Raw genomic sequence first — 17368 nt, forward strand, 5'->3', positions numbered from 1 at the left:
CGCTGATGGAATGGCGCGCTGGTTGGGGCATACGATAGCCGCCTCTCCTCTGAAATCTGCCTCGAGGGCTGAACCCACCACTGTCTGAGCCTGAACTATGACTCTTCTTAGATGCCCCCTGTCGAGGTACCCCGCTATACGAACCTTCGAACGGTCTGCGCCTCGAGGGTCTGTGTATCTCCGCCTGTCTCTCTAGCTCGAGCGCTGCATCCCTGGCGGACTGATAGGTGGGGTGTACTGTCCCAGAAAGGGTGTAGCCGATGCTCTCGTTCAACCCGTCTATGAACCTCACCTTCTTCGCGTGATCGTCGGGAATCAAGTGCATGCAGAACTCTGACAGCTCCCGGAACCTCCTCTCGTACTCTGTCACCGTCATGTTTCCCTGGCGCAGTCCCTCGAACTCTCTCCTTCTCGCCTCACGGTAGGCAGGAGGACAGAACTCAGTAGAGAAGGCAATCTTGAACTGGTCCCACGTATGCCTTCTGCGGGTCTTCTCCATTTGCCACCACTTCCGGGCGTCTCCCTCTAACATGAACCCAGAAATCCTCACCATATCCTCATCGGGGCACTGCATCCCCTCTTCCAAGATTTTCTCCATGCTGGATAGCCACTTCAAGGCTGCAGCTGGGCCTTGGCTTCCATCGAACTCCACGGCTCCTAAACGTCGAGCCTGATCCACGGATCGGTTACTAGAGCTTGAACCTCCTAAGGCTCTAGTTAGCTGAGAGACCAGATCTCTAAGGCTTGATCGACTCCCGGAACTCTCAGCCGAGCGTTCCCGAGTTCTACGTGTGTCCCGCCGACTCATCGTAATCGATTACTGAAGAAACAAACAAGAGTTTAGAAACAGGGACACTTAAGCACGATTACAAAAGGAAGGAATTTACGGATGGGCTGTACAGCAATGCACAGTCCCTTAGGATTACAAGAACCTATGCTCTGATACCAACTGTCAGGACCCGTCCAAAGTTCCCCACCGGAACCCTAGACAAGCCCTGATCCCAGGGAAACCCTACCGGACCCTTCTGTGGAAGATCCGGCAGAACCTCCCCTAAGGGATGGACTTACCACAAAATTTCCTGCACTGAAAACACACTTCTATAATTGTTCCCTTATTCCTCCCACAGTACGACGAACTGGTTCCACAAATTTCAGCACTCCAAAATAAAAATACAGTAATCCAGTGCAATACAAATACATAAGTGTCCCATACAGTATACAGAGCTTTATGAAGTACTACAAAATACAGAATACATCAAAAGTGAACGAAATATTACAACTGCAGTAAAAGAAGAACAAGGTACTGCGCGAACAAATACAGCGAGGAAGATCGAGTCCGCTCCGAGTGAACACCGACAACCTGGTACCTAGAGGAACGGAATTTAAGAGTGTGAGATGCTAATCATCTCAGTGAGCGACCCTACTACTGTACACTATCATACCACGGTAATAGGTATATAAATAATAATTATTTGGAAATAATAATGTCTCTCAAAACCCTTACAATTCTCTCAGTTGGAAAGGTTCCCCTTTTAAAACATTTTCACAAAACCCTTTATTCATATTTCCCGAAAACCAAGACATCAATTAAATACCAGAAGCGGTAACAATTATATTTTTCATTAACATTTTATTTTTAAAACACAGTTCTGAAAATCATTTGATGCACCCACTATATACCAGTGGTGCCAACAGTACCCAGCGTCCCAAGGTACCGCCAGACAGGAGGTTATAGAAAGAAACCGGCATACGGTCGCGTGGCGTCCCACTGCGCCGCTGCTAACCTGGTGTCCCGGCCAATGGGGGGTGGCCGCCCTCTCCGATGGCATCCACAGGACACCCTCATAATATCAACCGCGCGCTACTCACACCCACCTGCGCGCTAATCATATCCGTGTGCACAATATCCATATCACATATACCATATCACATAATCAGAACACCAGTACGTGCACGGTGCATCTAAAAATCATAAAATCCACAATTTAAATTATAAAACAAATTTCACATTTTTCATAAACATAGCGGGCATAATCCATCCGCTTGAACCGGGAAATTCTCCACAATTTCCTTATAATTAATACCATAAATCCCATGATTTTCAAATCCACCAACTCCCAAATCCATCAATTCAAATATCCACATTTTTTCCAAGCATAAATAATTTCTCGAAATCTCATAATCAAATCTCATAATATTTCATGGGCATATTTTATAAAAATTGAAATCACCAACATAACCAAATATTTTCCTTGAAATATTTGAAATTCAAATCGTGCCCAATTTACCATTAAAACCACACCAATTTCAAAATCCTCAAAACCATAAAATAATTCCACATGGCATAAATTGGTGAAATACACATTTTCTTAAATCCGATAAATTCACAAATAATTCCACAATAATTCAAATAAATATTTGGCACATAGAAATTAAATTCCAATTATTTAAATCACACATTATATATTCACCAATTAAATTCCCAAAATTAATTTGAAGGTGGGTCACTCACCTTGTGCACGTATCTCAATCAAGATCCTCCGCAGGATCGACTCCGCTACTTGCACGTGCACCTAAAACACCCACAGTACCAAAACCACAAATATTAATATTTTATTCGGGTAATCCCCAAATGGGTACCCGAGGAGCGAACACCAAACGATAACTAAAATTTACGAATTATATACCGAATCGAAGCTCGAGTGATGCTAATCACAGATCCGGTCTTAATTTCCGATGATCGTACCCGACGGGGTCGGAATTTTATCGGGAAGCTTTTCGGGTTTCGGCTTTGCAATTCTCCCAAACTGTCGCGAATTGGTGGAAACGGAAGTCGGATTTGGGTTCAGGAGGTCGAACACTGCGGACTGGAGCTGGCCGGAATTTTCGGGGTACTCGCCGGAACAGTACTTTCCGGCGGGCCGCCACGTCACCGGCAACCGTCGCCGGAACAGTAATTTCCGACGGTGGCCGTTTGCTGTGAAATTTTGCAGATTTGTAGATCGTGAGGAGAGCAATCCAACGGGACCGACGGTGAGCAAAACGGAGGTCGGACGGCGGAGAAATCACCGTTTGAAGATTTTTGACCCCTCGCCGGAAAACGCTCCGATCCCGGCGCGTCGGTGGTCCGATGGCCGTGATTTTTGGTGGGTAGGCCGGACTTGAGGAGAGGATCAAGGCTGTCAGGCGCGTGTACTGTTTATCGGCCGGAATAGTGCCGATTCGCGGTGGCCGGCGGTGGAGGGGAAAAATCGCCGCCAAACTTCGGACGTCCGATCCGGGCGCGTCCGGCGGCCGTTCGCCGTGAAATTTGGAGGTTTTGCCGGAAATGAGGTGGGCAATCTAGCTGGCCGGCGCGTGTACAGTAACTAGGCCGGAAAAACGTGAAAATGGCCGGCGGCCGGCGGGTCCTCTTTCTCTCTTTCTCTCTCCTCTCTCTCTTTCTCTCTCTTCCCCGAGAGTTTTTCAAAATTAAAACCCTGTGTGACACTGTTCATGCCACGTGGACCACTCAGAAGCTGACACGTGGCATTTCACTGTTCACAACCCAAAAACATTAAAATAATACAGTATCCGGTAAACTTCAAACGTCCATAACTTTTTAACCGGATGTCCGATTTAAGCGTGCCGCTAGTCTATGAACTCGTATCGACGAGTACTTTACAACCATACAAGAGTCAACTCACAATTACATCACAAGAAAAAGTCAACTCCCGGCACCTTTTAGACAGTTTACACTTCAACTTGTTTTGCCCATAACTTTCAAACCGTAGCTCCGTTTTCGACGTGCTACTAGTCTACGAACTCAGGGCGTCATGCACTTCGCCACGGTACCCTGGTCAACTCGAAATTCCCACCGAGTCAAAAAGTCAACTTTGACCCCTTCGGTCAACGGTCAACGGTCAACCTCGGTCAACGTGCACGGATTCCGGTGCGATTCGGGACGGGGTGTTACACTCTCTCTCCTGTGTTTTCTTTTTCCGGCCACCTACACAGTACACGCGCCAGCCAGTGACGTGCGGAAGGAGGAGGCGAGCTCGGCCGCCAAGTTTCACGGTCAGCCGCCGCCGGACGCGCGCCGATCGGGCCGGAGAAGCCGCCGGCCGCCGGATTTTCTCTCTCCTCTTTTCTTGTGTTTTCCGGCCAGCCCACTCCCAATTGAGCCTCCTATCCCCCTATTTTGGGTCCTCTGAATTCAAAAATGGCCTCCAATCCCAAAAATTCGAAGCGGTTTGCGAGATACGAGGGATTGAAAACCGGCCGAAACTTTCCGACCAAATTCCGACCACCTCCGGCGGAATTGGGGTCGATGGAGACCGGATTGGTGATCCTCGTCCCATGAGCTTCGATTCGGTATATCATTCGCCTATTTTGGTTAAAGTTTGTGTTTGACCCCCCGGGTACCGGGTATTATTTATCCGATTAAAATATTATTTTATTTGACTGTCTGTGAATTTTGTTCTAGGAGCACCGGTGAGCCGTAGAATTGATCCCGTGGTGGATCATGGGTTAATTGCGTGCTCCAGGTGAGTGACCCACCTTCAAAAATTATTGTGGACAATTAATTAAATTTAATTGGTATTTAATTTATTATTTAAATTGTGCTCATGTGGTGTGGTTGAATTATGGTTTTAATGCGGTTTAATTTAATTTATTTGTTATGCATGAGCAAGGTATGTTTCGGTATTAATTTTACGTGGTTTCAAATGTGATTTCTCGGGCATAATTGGGTTAAATATTTTATGAAAATATTTGTTTAAGTTGGTGGTTTAATTTTATAAATTATGCCCGCGGTATTTCAATTATTGAATCTCGTATTACGAGAAAATGTATGGTTTTATCTGTTATTGATGTTTTCGTACCGGGTTATTAAATAAAATATGTGGGATGGTGTTTTGTGAAAATTTGGTATACTTCCCACGGTGGTTTTTGAAAAAAACGGTACGGTTGGTTGTTTATGTTTATTTTTAGACGCACTCATACAGTATTGGTGTTCTGGTGTATGGTGTATGGACACGTGGTTTAGCACGCGGTTATTATATGGTTTAGCGTGTGGTTATTACTTCACCCGTGAGTTGCCATTGGACCATGGGCAGGCAAGGTTATTGTTGCGCACAGCCGCCCCCCTCCTTGGCCGGGTGATGGTTTTTTTAGCAGTTGGTACCGTCGGGACGCCGAAGTGACCGCTGCAGGTTTCTCTCTTTAACCTCCCGCCAGTCGGTGCTCCGGACGCTGGGTATCGGAGGGCATCACCGGTATATGGTGTGGTGCGTCAGGTGTAATTGTCGGTGTAAATTGTAAATAGTGTTTTAAACCCCAAAGGTGTTCTAAAATTATTTATTATAATTTATTACATTTTTATTATATTTGGGGTATTTATATATTTAATTGTTGTTTGTTAAATTATTTAATCCCTTGGTTTTTCGGAGGTATGTACATTGGGTTTTGTGAAAAGGTTTTAAAAAGGGAACATTTCAAACGGAGCGATTGGTGAGAGTTTTGAGGGAAATCATTATTTTCCAAAGGTTATTATTATTTATTATTAATTGTTGGTATTTGTTCCACTCCTTAATTGTTATTATTTTATTATTATTATTAAAAGGTGTTCAGTAGTTCGGGTTACTCACGGAGATGATTAGCATTTCACACTTTTAAATTCCGTTCCCTTAGGTGCAAGTGGTGGTAGACGTTCTTCCGGAGCGAACCAAGTTTTCCGCTGCTGTTGTGTTTCGAGAAGTACTTCTGTACTCTTTCATTTCAGTGTATTATTTCTTTCAGCCTTGTTGTATTTCTGTTGTTTAGCTCTTCTTAAAGCTCTGTATACTATTGGGATACTTCTGTTATATTTATGCACTGGACTGTTGTTGTTTTTGAGAGGTGCTGGAATTTGTGGAATCAGTTGTAGTTTGTGGGAGGAATAAGGGGATGTTTTTTTAGAAGTGTGTTTTTAGTGCAGGTAGTTTGTGGTAAGTAAATCCCTTAGGAGAGGCTCTGTCGGATTTTCCGTTGGAGGGTCCGGTAGGGTTTCTCTGGGATCAGGGCTGTCTAGGGTTCCGGGGAAGGAATTCTGGACGGGTTCTGACAATATAAATATTAATGATACGTAAATAATATTTTTCATGAAACTTTATTAAATTTTTAATTTATTAAAAAATTAACAGAAATAAATGAAATTTATTAGTGACTTATTATCTCACCGGTTATCAATCCGTGAATTACTCATACTATATTATTAATTTTTTAAATATAATATATACATATATATATATATACATATATATGTATATATATATATATATATGTATGTATTTATATATAATCAATTTTGAAATAATATTTAGACATGTGATAAATGATGAACAAAGTTTTATTCATCACCGGTTCTTATAGTGCATATCTTACTTGTAGAATGTTAAAAATTAACTTTTCTATTATATCATTTTTATTTGTTCAATAATAAATATTTATATATATATATATATATATATATATTTATTTATTTATTTATTTTTGTTTCCAATATACTTTTTATTTTTTAAAAAATAATATATTCTCGTCCCTGAAATTTAAGGGAAAAAAATGATAAATTATTTGCACGAAGATATTTCCATTATTACTAACAAAATAACATCCGTTAATCTACAGAGCAACCTGCAGCTATATTGAATTATCCTCGCAAAAGCCTCTAGATTCTTATTAGGAGAACCACTTTTCATGGCAGCTTCTCTATCCAAATCCTTCCATTTCTTAGCTTTCCTTGTAATTTTTTCCATTTTCAAAAGGCCTTTCTATTTTGAAATATTCCATTATAGCCATAATTTATTTTTATTTTTGATAAGTTGAAGAGACGAAAATTTAATACCAGGTTTTCAACCAAAGATTTAAGGATATCACTAGTGATCATTGCTGGGTTGTCCCAAGGTACTATTTTGTTTTGCTTTAATTATTCTTTTACTTGAACATTCCATTTTTGTTTTGCTTTAATTAGCCCCTTACTTTACATTTTTGTTTCACTTAATAGTCCTCCTTAATAGTAAACTATTAGTAACCCATATATTTGACTTAAACACTTAAACCTTTTTCTTTATTTATAAAATATAAATAATGTATTTATTATTGTATTTAATATTTGTATATTTCTTTTCAAATAATAACTACAATTTTATTTTATAATTTTTTAGTCGTAAACGTGGTCAGTAGTGTAGAATATTTATATCCATAATTCAATTTTGAATTTCCACTCACAATATATATGTAGATCAAAATGTATTCTTTTGCATTTTACTTTTTGTTGAGGCAAGTTTTGTTTGAATTTGTTCATTTGTATTATTTTAGTTTGGAACTTAATTCCATAGGCTTACTTGAGAACCTTGATAACAACTTTTTTTTTCTTTTTTTTTTTTTTTGGGTTCCCCATTACCATCATAATTTTTCAGTCCAAATTCAATTCCACCAAGATTTTTATTTGGAAACAAATCTGGAAACCCATAATTAAAACCAAATGAATCATGAAGTACTCCAAGCCGCCAAGCCTCCTTCCAAATAAATTATCAAATACCTGGAGCTTATTTGACCGTAACTTATACAAGAAACTGTTTTTTGGTTTATAAAAACAACATTTCTTACATATTTATTATTTTTCAAATAAGAATATAGTTTCTTTCTTATTAGCCTTTTTCAAGACAAGAGTTTACAGCGAATAATTAAAAATCCAAATAAAACAAAGAACCACATATTTGTAGCGACCTGAAAATCTAATGGTATATGTGGAAAAGAATATGCAATACAACCATGAGGTAAACAAGCCTATGAATATATATATATATATATATATATATATGCAATCCTTCTAAACTTCATTGGAGTTGCTAATCGAGCTTCTTTCATGCTGCATTTTCCACAGAGACATCACCAAAGACAAGCATACACTATACTATCAAATATCAAATATTGGAACTAGGCAAAAAGTACTTAAAACACATTTAGCACTCTACAATTTTGTCTCCAAGGAAGGAATTGATAATCCATTGTCATGACATTAAAAAAGTTTTGAACTCATAAAACCTTTTTCAGGGATGACTTTGAGGAAGTAGAAGCAAAAGCCATTTCATTGGAATGTCTTAGGGAAATCAAAACACCATATAGTGCTCAAAGTCAGGACTAAAAATAGCTAGAGCAACAAGCTTAAAGCACTGTTCACCATTCCAGCCGAATTCATAAAAACAACAAAAGCGATAGAAAAAATAGCAGTTCAAAACAAATAAAAACAACCCCAAAACGTGTTTAGCATTAAGTACCATAATGAACAATAAACAAACAACTCTGCACCAAAAAGGGTATTTCAAAACATATAAAAAACTGAAATGCAGAAGAAAAAAACTTGCTAATAAAGTAATACGCATATACATGCAAAATCCAATGTAAAATTTGAGAGTATGCATGCATTTGTATTGCTAAAGCCAAATATTTACCACGACCACTACTACTGCCTAATCTTTAACTAAGTTTATTTGCTACTAGTCTACTACTACTGCCTAATCTTTAACTGAGTTTTTATCACTACTACTGCTGCCTAATCCTTTAACTTAGTTTTATCTCTTCATCATCTGATGAGAAGTACCAATCTTCATCCCAAGCTTCTACATCATCCTTCGACCTGTACATATATGTCCTGCATACCACCCACATATCCACCTGCAAAAACAACAAAAATAAAAAATATAATGATGAAAAAATATAATCACCTACATACATATATATTATTGTAATCTTTACATATCTATTTACCTCAGTAATGTTGCTTTTCTCTTCATTTTGATTGAATCTGTATTCATTCATCCTCCACTGAGTTCCACTTCTGTGATTTCCAGAGAATTCCAGTCTGTTTTTTAACCCAATAATCTGCCCATCTTCCTTCACAGATATATCAGCTCGAATAATCTTCCAAAACCCATCAACTTTCTCCGAATTGACATCTTCTCCATCACCCTTTTTTCTTCTCTGGGTGTAGAAGAACATGGGTTGCTGTCCATGCCTCAAATCGTGATCCTCTGCATTATTGCCAAATAAATATATACATAGTTCAACAAATTCAACAGCACAAACACACACACATACACACACACGCACGCACGCACGCACACGCACACACACGCACTTGCCAAATAAATATATACATAGTTCATTCATCTTCTTTCTATAAATACTGTTCCTACCATTTTTGCTATTTGCCTAATGTAATTGCATCATTTAAATCTTTTTTTTTTTACTTTTAATATTAAATATCTATATAAAAAATCATCATTCACCACCTTCCAAAATTGATTTTTTGTTGGCTAACTTGATTAATGAAAATCTATTTTTACCTTTCAATTTAAAAATAAACATCAAAACTTTATTTTTTCATTAATTCTTAATGTACACAATTATAAAGTATTTTATTTAATCCAAACCTTATTTTATATGTTAATATACATAATTAATATATATTAAAATAATATACTCTATTTTATCCAAATCTCAAAGATAAATGATCATTTTTGAAATTTAGAGGCATCAATGAATTCTTATCAATTTGGGAGAGATAGATGAAATGCACTTTAGGAGCCTTTATTTTGAGCAAGCCTCATTGAGGTTTATTATTATTATTGTTACCCACTAAATTCTAAAAGTTAAATGCTAAGGAACCTTTGTCCATTTTTAATCCTAAATCCATGTTTCTTATTCACAATCTGTATGTACATCAAAATATGTTATTTTTCATTTTCCTTTTTTCTGGGGGAGATTTTGTTTGAACTAATACTTTATAAGATTTGAGCTTGGAAATCAATTCGATTGGCTTAGTCGAAGAAAACGGTGATAACATTTTTATCTCACTTCCCCCCCCACCCCCCCCCCCCCCCCCCCCCCGGCGGCGGGTTCCATCGTTATCATCATTTTCCAATCCAAATTCAATTCCACCTGGATTCCATTTGTAAACAAATCTCCAAACCTATTAAAACCAAATGAAAGTCAAGAAGTACTTCAAGCCTCCTCTCAAATAAACGATCAAATTCATGAAACTTATTTGACCATGAAAAAAAAAAAAAAAAAACTATTTTTGGAGCTAAAAACAACATTTCTTAAAGACTTATTATTTCTCAAACAAGAATATTAGTGGCCCATGTCTAATGTTATATGTGAAAAAGAAAATGCAATCAAACATTGCGTAAGCCTATCATGTTGTGTGGTTCTTCTACAATTCATTATAGTTACTGATGGAGGTTTTTTATGCTGAATTTTCCTCACAGAGGAGCATACACTACATTATCAAACATCAAATATTGGAAACACATTTAGTCATATACCATTTTGTCTCCAAGGTAGGAATAAACAATCGAAATTTCTTGGGCTAAATTAAGTGAGTTTGATGAAGTAGAAGTAAAGCTACTTCAATAACAGCTAGAGCATTTGATTGAATATTAGGGAAATTAAAAATACCATACAATACTAAGTCAGGACCAAAAATGGCTACAACAGCAAGCTTAAAGCATTGTTCTTCATCATTGCAGCCAAATTCAACCAAAAAAAAAAAAAAATTGAAACAGCCACAACACTCAGCATTTAGCATTGAGTACAAAAATAAATAAAAAAACTACTGCATCAAAATGGGTATCTCGAAACATATAAAAAACTGAAATGCAGAAGAAAAAACTTTCCCAGTTTCCACACATATATATTTTTTCTTGGCAAAATGTAAAAGACTAATATAGCACATACATACAGAATTCAATGTAAAATTTGTGAGTATTAATGCATACTTATATATACATATATATACACTGCTAAAGCTATATATATCTGCTACAAGTACTGCTTAATGTTCAACTCCTTAATCATCTGATAAGAAGTCAAGTACCAGTCTGCAAACCTAGCTTCTTCATCATCCCTCGACCTGTACATGTATATGCTGCAAAAATAATAATATCAGTAATACCAAAGTGGCTGCCTTGCATACTCTTTACCTTTTTATTAACATGTGGTATTGGGAAGTTAAAGGAGTTGTTCACCATCAGCTGGGAATATTTCCTTGAGCAAACACGTGAAGGATGTTCTCCCAAATAGGCTAAAGTAAAATGCCAGGTTTACTCAATTGTTCATTCATTCATAGAGGTGAGATTCATCTCTCTTGCTAACAAGCTCGTTTGGGATTTCATTGAATGGAGGTTCAAGCTCGTGTTTAAAGAAAATGGTCTATGGACTTCAGAGCATAAAGAAGAAAGTCTAACAAAACTGATATAAAAAAATAACTAATAAAAAGCAAAAATATGGAAAATGAGTATATAATTCAACCATTAATACATGTATCATTTTATTGTATCAACACAAGTATAACAAAAGACGAAAATGGAAAATCAAAATAAAGAAACATAACATATATATATATATATATATTCAGCAGCTTGACCAAGTGTTTATCATCCATCAGTGGCCTAGTTGTCAATGACTACTGTGAAGATTCTGATTTCCTCTGCATTTTTGCGGTGATTCTTGCTGTTGAATTGAGTAAAATAGCAATTAGTAGCAATTGAATTTAATTACATGATCTTTCCTTACGTAATTATTGTTCAAAACACATGAGAAAGACATAAAAAAAAAAATTAAAAAAAAAATATCTTACAACAATTTACATCTCTGTTATGCTCCAAATTCACCAGCGTGCATAGAAATACCTTCCCATGAAACTTGACCAAAACAGAGCAGTTGGGCCTTGTTGAAAGAGGGTGACATATCCGATGATAAATCCAACCATTAATCCACATCCATATCCCATTACTATCGGTATCCAAGTAAAACTGTCGTCTGATTCTACATCCGAAATTGGTGTCTCCTTGGCATCACATTTCTTTGACGATAATTGAGAACCGCATAATCCTGGATTATCCTCAAAAGATGAACTTGGAAATGTATCCAACTGTCCGTCTTGTGGTATCGGGCCCGTGAGTTGATTTCGAGAGAGGTTTAAATATGCAAGAAATGAGAGATCTGCCAACTGTTGAGGAATTCTACCAGTCAACTTGTTGTTTGAAAGATCCAAGGATTCAAGCTCCTTCATTTTTCCAAAAGATGATGGGATGGCTCCTGTGAATCTGTTGCTGGATAGGTTGAGCGCAACTAAAGCCCTCAAGTCTCCTATGCTACTAGGAATTTCTCCATCAAATTTGTTGTTTGATAGGTCAATGGATGTGAAGGCACTTAAGATCCTTTTGTCTTCCATTTCTACTCCCTTGATCACTAGGGATGTAAAGTAAAAATAAATCGCATATTTGGATGAAGAATCTCTCAAATATGTGAAGAATGGCTTCTTTTGGTTAACATCTTTAACCATCATGCCACCCCAATTTCTAAAGTACTCTGATGGTAAACTTCCACTAAAATTATTAAAAGCTAGATCCACAAATCCCAACTTTACAAAACCCAAAAGTTTATTTGGATCCCATATTGGACCATAAAATTTATTCGAACGTAACGCCAAAACTTGCAACTCTGGCAAATTTTGTAACCAAAAAGGGAATCTGTCACTTATCATGTTGTGCCCAAGATTTAAAATTTGTAGCTCACTACAGTTAACCAAAGAATGTGGAAGCTGTCCTTGAAACTGATTATGGCTGAGGTCTAGAAACTTCAAATTATGCATGCCTCCACATGTGAACATCTGGTGTAGACTCCCTTCAAAATTGTTCCGTTTCAGATTCAACGCCTCTAGAGAACTACTGAAGTTGCACAACCATCTCGGAACAGTTCCTCCAAAGCGGTTATTAGAGATGTCAAAGACCTTAAGATTGCTCCACTTTTGAAATGATGGATGAATTCCTCCGCTAATATTATTGTATGAGATGTAGAAGTAGGATATGGACAATGGTGGAACAATAAGTGCTCCATGCAACTTGTTGCCTGTCAAGTCTAGGTGGTCCAATTTCATTTTCCCTTTGGCACCCCATAACCAATTTGGAATTTGATCTTCAATTCTATTGTTACAAAGATGTAGTGACTCTAATTGATCTTGGGCCTTAAGGAAATTTGGAAATTCACTTATGTTGCATGAACACAAACTTAGAGTTTGAAACTTTGGAAGAACTTCAGTTGTACTCAAGTTTGTTAGAGATAGCCTATTAGACGAAAGCCATAGCATTTGGAGCTTGACCAGTTTCGCAAATTTGCTTAACTCAACTGTGCCACTTAAGTCGTTGTTGGAAAGGGAAATATATACTAGGTTCACCAATTTGAACATCGACTGGGGAATTTTTCCATTTAATTTGTTGTCTTCCAATTCCAAAACCTCTAGTTGAGAAGAAGAGATATTTTGGATAGAAAGGGATCCTTTAAACTGATTGTGACTCAGAGACAACAGATTCAAAGAAGACAACATAAACAAAAATGAAGGAATGGCTCCACCCAAGTTGTTAAAAGAAAGATCTAAAAATTTCAGTTCTGTGAGGTTTCCAAGCGATGAAGGAATTTGACCACTAAAACTATTATTTGAAAGAATCAGATCTTGCAACTGTTTGAGATTTCCAAGCGATGAAGGAATTTGACCACTAAAACCATTGTGTGAAAGTACTAAATATTGCAACTGTTTGAGGTTCCCAAGTGAAGCTGGGATTGGACCGCTGAAACCATTATTTGAGAGCAAAAAATATTCTAGTCGTGTGAGGTTTCCGAGTGAAGGGGGTATTTCACCACTAAACCCACAAGAATCAAGGCCTAGAGCTGTAAGTTTTGCAAGGTTTCCCAATGTAGATGGAAGTTCATGACCGTTGAAGTGGTTCGATGAAAGCTGAAGATACGTTAGCTCAGAAAGGTTCCAAATTGAAGGAGGAATAGGCCCCACAAAATTACAATTCCGTAGAGATAATTGATTCAAGGACTTGAGGTAGCCAATTGTTTCTGGCAATTCCCCTGAGAAATTTGTGTAGTCAAGAGCCAACCGCCTTAGAGAGTTAGAAGGTTCAATTAATTGTGGAAGGGATCCAGATAGAAGATAGTTACATGGTAGATGGATGGATTTTAATTTAGGAAGGACAAAGACATTCTCCGGAAACTTGCCATGTAATCCACATCCACCAAGTTGGAGAGATGTCAAAGAAGTTAAATTTGCCAAGGATTCAGGTATTGATGATGAAACGTCAACTTGGTGCAGGTGAAGTTGACTTAAATTTGTCATATTTTGGATGATGTTTGTGAAGTCTATTTTTGTGAGATGTAAAAGAGTAGTTTCATCATAACCCTCAAAAGAAGAGAGATCAAGAGAATCCAAATTGGTAAGAAATGAGATCTCAGATGGGATAGGCCCAGAAAACATAGAGAAAGAGAGGTTGAGATTTATTAACCTGGAAAGCTGGCCAAACTCAGATGGGATGAGGCTGAAACTGAAGTTGTTGAAGGAAAGGTTGATCTCTTGGAGTTGACGCAATTTAAAGAGGCTGCTGTTGGAATGCAAAGGTCCTTGAAGCCAGCTGTTAGCCAAGTCCAGGCCTACTACTTGTCCAGTTTTGAAGTCGCAAGTAACACCATCCCACGAACAGCAATCCTTTTCTGCCTTCCAAAACTTCATTTTCGGATAAGACTCGAAGATATCGGTGTAAAAGGAATATTGATCATATCTCGAACAGAAACGACGATAAGAAGTGAAGTTGGGTTTTTGAAATGCAAACTCATGTTTGAACTGCAACAAAGCAGAGCGCTGGTGAGGGAGGCATAATAATCTTGGTGAAGAGGAAGTGGTAGAGTTATTGGAATAACATGAGACATATGGAAAGCAACAGGAGATGATGATGGTGAAGAGGATCATGATGAAGTAAAATATGAGAGAGTAGTGATGATTTTGGTGATTGATGATGCTCGTCCACATCTTGGCAGAGAGGTAGATGGATTACTTGAACGTACAAGTAGTGCTTGAATTGTGCAGGGATGCAAGGTTAAGGGGGCTTTATATAGATAGATACAAAGCCTTTAATTTCTAGATGTGTTATATTATTATTACTTGAACAGGGTGGTTGTTATCTGAGGAAGATATTATTGGAGAGAGTGACCTAAAACAAATTTTGCAATTTTCACTACCCAAAGAAGATGAGAATTGGATGGCCAGCCCGAAAGTCAAACTCTTTTGCTTAGACTAATCCAGTAGAAGGGGAAGACGGGCAGTGACCTTATTTTGTCGTTATATATGTACGAGTACGACCCTAGCTAGTTGTCATTCTTTGCTTCTACATCACAAAAATCTTTTCTCACTGCTAAAAATATTATCACTAATATAATTACTTCAGAAGAGGTTATTATTTAGGTAATTAATTCATTTGAATGAAATCATAATCCACAAGAAATTAAGCAAGTTCGTATCATTCATTTTTATACGAACAATCATTTAGTAACAGAGATGGTTGCTAAAAGTGCTTTAAACTGCAATAACCCCATAGTAAATGAAATAAAAAGCTTCTAATAATTAATTTATGTAAAATAAATAAAGAAAAATTAAAGATGTATTAAATCAGTATTTTTTTTTTTTTTGTTAACGTATAAAATCAGTTAATACTATCATTAATTAACGGCAGTGAACTATATATTGTGTGTACTTGTTATATTTTGAAAAAAACAAAATAATCTATATTTTTTTCAACTCTTTTGTCCTAAATCACAATAAATAGTTTTGTCATGTTATGGTTTTCTTTACTTTCCCCTTTTTTGGGGAAGATTGCGTGTTATTTGAGGCATTCAGTCTACCTGTTAGACTTATATATGCAACCATGCAAATTTGTCAAGTTTATAATTTTGATAGGTTTGTTTTTTTCTTTTTTCTTTGTTGGGATGAAATTATAAATCATTATTCTCTGGATGATACAGATACAGTTTAAATAATTTGGATGGAGCAATTTTTATACCATCGACTTAAAAAAGACGAAAAGGGAAAATCAAAACACAGAAAACTACAAAATATTATTCAGAAGCTTGACAAGCTGTTCATGATGCCATAGTTGTCAGCAACAATTTTGAAGATTCTGTTTTCCTCTTCCTCTTTGGTGGTGCTTTGTTTCCATTGACCTCTGTAATAGCATTAATTAGTAACAATCGAAATTAATTTCTTTAATCTTGTTAATGTAGCGCCACAAAATTTCACCTTGGGATTTTTTTTCCTACTTTTACTTTTTTTTTTTTCATTCTCTCCACAAAGTAGAAACTCAAAACTTCCCATATTACAAGCAATGGCCGAAATATCCGAACCACAGTAACGTTATGGTTGTAAAAACACAGCCAGTTTGTACGTGTGAGTGTGAGTGTGAGTGTGTGTCCTTTGAGTGAGAAGAGTGTGAAAAGGTGTTTTGTGTCCTAGTGTAAGTCAAAAATCAAGTGAGTGTGAGTGTGTTAGTGTGTGTTGCTCATTTGTGTAAGTGAGTGTGTTGCTCTCTTTATACGTGAGAGTGTACCAATCGTTTTATATTAATAAAAATCAATTTTCTTGGTTTCTCCTTTAGTCCTCTGTCTCCAACATTTTTGGTATCAGAGCGTGGTTGGTCCAAGTTCAACTTTGTGGGAGCTTCTTGTTCGTGGTCACGCAGTCAAGACTAAGTTTACGTAGTGCTGCGTGAATTTCCAGCAACCATAATGGGAGACCTTCAAGTTGGTGGAGGTATTAAGAAGCTCAACAGTCAGAATTACGGCACGTGGTCAACGTGCATGAAGTCATATTTGAAGGGCCAAGATTTCTGGGAGATCATAGCTGGCAGTGAAGTCGAGCAACCACAGGATGCTGAGGCTTTGAAGAAGTGGATTATTAAAGCTGGTAAGGCAATGTTTGCCCTTAAATCTACAGTTGAAGAAGAGATGTTGGAGTACATACGGGATATTGAAGTTCCAAAAGAGGCCTAGGACACGTTTGCAAGACTCTTCTCAAGGAAGAACGACACAAGGTTGCAGCTTCTCGAGAGTGAATTACTGTCAACAACACAGCACGACATGACAATCCAGAAATATTTCAACAAGGTAAAAACTCTTAGTCGCGAAATTACTGAGTTAGATCCTAGTTCTCCTATTACAGAATCTAGAATGAGGAGAATAATTTTACATGGGTTGAGACCCGAATTTAAAGGATTTATTTCAGCCATTCAAGGTTGGCCAGTCCAACCTTCATTGATTGAATTAGAAAATTTACTTATTGATCAAGAAAATATGATCAAACAAATGGCTGGGGTCTCACTAAAGAGCGATGAAGAAGCGCTCTTTAGCGGCAGAAGAAAAGGCCGACCCAAACAACAAAAATTTAATAAGGTAAATCAACATGGAGAAGATTTTAGAGGAGAACAAAGGAATAATAAAAATAGACAACAATTTTTAG

General features: G+C 37.4%; 2 protein-coding genes across 2 annotated transcripts in view; both read right to left on the reverse strand.

Annotated features, from left to right (window-relative positions):
* The window catches only part of LOC107406370 (uncharacterized), a 50394-nt gene that overhangs the window by 17922 nt on the left and 15104 nt on the right, over positions 1–17368 (reverse strand). The window lies entirely within an intron of this gene.
* LOC107422345 (receptor like protein 22-like) lies at positions 11273–15012 on the reverse strand. The gene is made up of 2 exons (XM_048477605.2): positions 11660–15012; positions 11273–11532 (listed from the first exon to the last, which is right to left on the reverse strand). The coding sequence occupies exon 1, from the start codon at positions 14888–14890 to the stop codon at positions 11690–11692; it is 3201 nt and encodes a 1066-aa protein (XP_048333562.2). The 5' UTR covers positions 14891–15012; the 3' UTR covers positions 11273–11532; positions 11660–11689.

This window comes from Ziziphus jujuba, chromosome 3 (assembly GCF_031755915.1).
Source record: "Ziziphus jujuba cultivar Dongzao chromosome 3, ASM3175591v1".
Classification (NCBI taxonomy): Eukaryota; Viridiplantae; Streptophyta; class Magnoliopsida; order Rosales; family Rhamnaceae; genus Ziziphus; species Ziziphus jujuba.

What these genes read in the sequence shown, in the direction of transcription:
- LOC107422345 (XM_048477605.2), bottom strand. Translation starts at nt 14,890, where the DNA reads ATGTGGACGAGCATCATCAATCACCAAAATCATCACTACTCTCTCATA.